The sequence below is a fragment of the Octopus bimaculoides genome, chromosome 14, assembly GCF_001194135.2.
Source record: "Octopus bimaculoides isolate UCB-OBI-ISO-001 chromosome 14, ASM119413v2, whole genome shotgun sequence".
In the NCBI taxonomy this organism is placed as follows: domain Eukaryota; kingdom Metazoa; phylum Mollusca; class Cephalopoda; order Octopoda; family Octopodidae; genus Octopus; species Octopus bimaculoides.
This window is the reverse complement of record NC_068994.1, coordinates 6239299-6240976: the sequence shown is the minus strand read 5'-3', so window position 1 is coordinate 6240976 and position 1678 is coordinate 6239299. Positions and strand designations below refer to the sequence as shown.

The following is a 1678-nucleotide window of genomic DNA, read 5'->3' as shown; positions in this document are numbered from 1 at the left end:
TGAAAGGCTAAGTCGACCTCAGCGGAATTTGAACTCAGAACATAGCGGCAAACGAAATACCGCTAAGCATTTTGCCCAGCATGCTAACAATTCCACTAGCTCACCACCTTAGTAACAACAACAACAACAACAACAACAACAACAACAACAACAACAACAATAATAATAATAATAATAATAATAATAATAATAATAAATGTCCAGTAAAACTGTTAGAAAAGGTTTGCCTCTTTGACACAGCCAGAATAATCAAGAAAGTAATTAGATAGTTGAAAAGAAGAGATAGCATGGCACTGTAGGCCGCAGGCAGTAAGTCTGCTACACATGCAAGACACCAGTGGCTCCAACAAAACTTGAGCTAAGAGGCAAAAATAACAAGAATGATAAAAGAAAAAATAGAATAGAACAAAATGTTATTTGCAACCAAACTTACTTTGGAATTTTTCGAAGAATACAAGGACTGGAAGAAAGGCTTGTTTTTGGCTTTTTTCGATGGAGACATCTGGAGTCTGTGGTAGAAAGAAGGAGAATAGTAAAAAAAAAAAAAAATAATAACAACCACAAGCTGAACCGATTTCCTTCAACTAAACACAAAAGTAGTGAGTGGCATGGAATGAGCGTCTAAGAGTTGAAAATGCATAAAGCATCATCATCACCATCAGCAGCAGCCTAATGATCACATTTTCTATTCTGGTATCAGTTGTTGGACAAGTCTTCTTGAGATAGCGTTCCATGGTTGGGTGCCCTTTCTTATACCAACCGACCCTTACTTGTTCCCAGTATATGTACCAAGCTCTAATTGTGGAGGGAACCTGTGGAAGGGGGTAAACACAGGAAAACGTGGGACAAAGTGGTGGGAAAGGATCTTCAGAAGCTGGGCCTTCACTGAGGAAATGACAAGGGGCTGGAATTTGTAGGGATTTGCTGTACTTGAGAAGACATGTCAAGCAAAATAAAATTGCTGTCATCCATACATAGAAACTTGTCCTTTACAGGTGCTGGTGCCACTTAAATGCACTCGTGCCAGTGCCGCATAGACACACCCATGCTGGTGGCACGTAAAAAGCAACCAGCACACTCTGTGAAGAGGATGGCATTAAGAAGGGCACCCAGGTGTATAAACCATGCCACAACAGACAATAGGGGCGTGGACAGCTCCCCAGCTGGCCAGCTCCAGTTAAACCATCCAACCCATGCCAGCATGGAAAATGTGCGTTAAATGAGGATGATGATGATGATGATGATGTGTCTATACATCTATACATGCATGTGTGGGCAGGGACAGAATACAGCAGGCTTAAAAAGTTAAGTAGCAGGATCAATTTACTTCAATAGATCCTTCAAGGTGTTGTCCCAGCAGGGCTGCAGTCTAATGACCGAAACAAGTAGAAGATAGAAGATAAAAGAAAGTACCTATCTGTCGGGTCAAGTGATCTGGACCTTCGAGTTGCAGGTTTTGCTGAAAAGAATCAGAGAACAAGGAAATATAAGGGTCAGATCCGAGCACTATCACTTTGTTAAGATAGGAGATCATTCATATATGTGTGTATATATACATATATAAATATAGATCATTCATATATGTGTATATATATATATATATAAATATATAAGGAAAAAAGTCAAGGTAGAAAATGCTAAAATAATTCTATCATAAAAAACATTTTAGCACTGTATA

The 1678-nt window shown here is 39.2% G+C and overlaps 2 protein-coding genes across 2 annotated transcripts in view; both read right to left on the bottom strand.

The window, feature by feature from the left end:
• Window positions 1-1455, bottom strand: part of LOC106873397 (uncharacterized) — a 7042-nt gene extending 5587 nt beyond the window's left edge. Inside the window, exons 1-2 of the mRNA XM_014920743.1 lie at window positions 1414-1455; window positions 434-509 (exon numbers count right to left, since the gene is read on the bottom strand). Of these exons, the coding sequence (XP_014776229.1) occupies window positions 434-502 (69 nt within the window). The 5' untranslated portion in view covers window positions 503-509; window positions 1414-1455. The remainder of the gene's footprint in view (window positions 1-433; window positions 510-1413) is intronic.
• Window positions 1456-1665: 210 nt separating this feature from the next.
• The window catches only part of LOC106873387 (uncharacterized), a 17573-nt gene continuing 17560 nt past the window's right edge, over window positions 1666-1678 (bottom strand). The window contains exon 8 of the mRNA XM_052973012.1: window positions 1666-1671. Within this exon, the coding sequence (XP_052828972.1) occupies window positions 1666-1671 (6 nt within the window). The remainder of the gene's footprint in view (window positions 1672-1678) is intronic.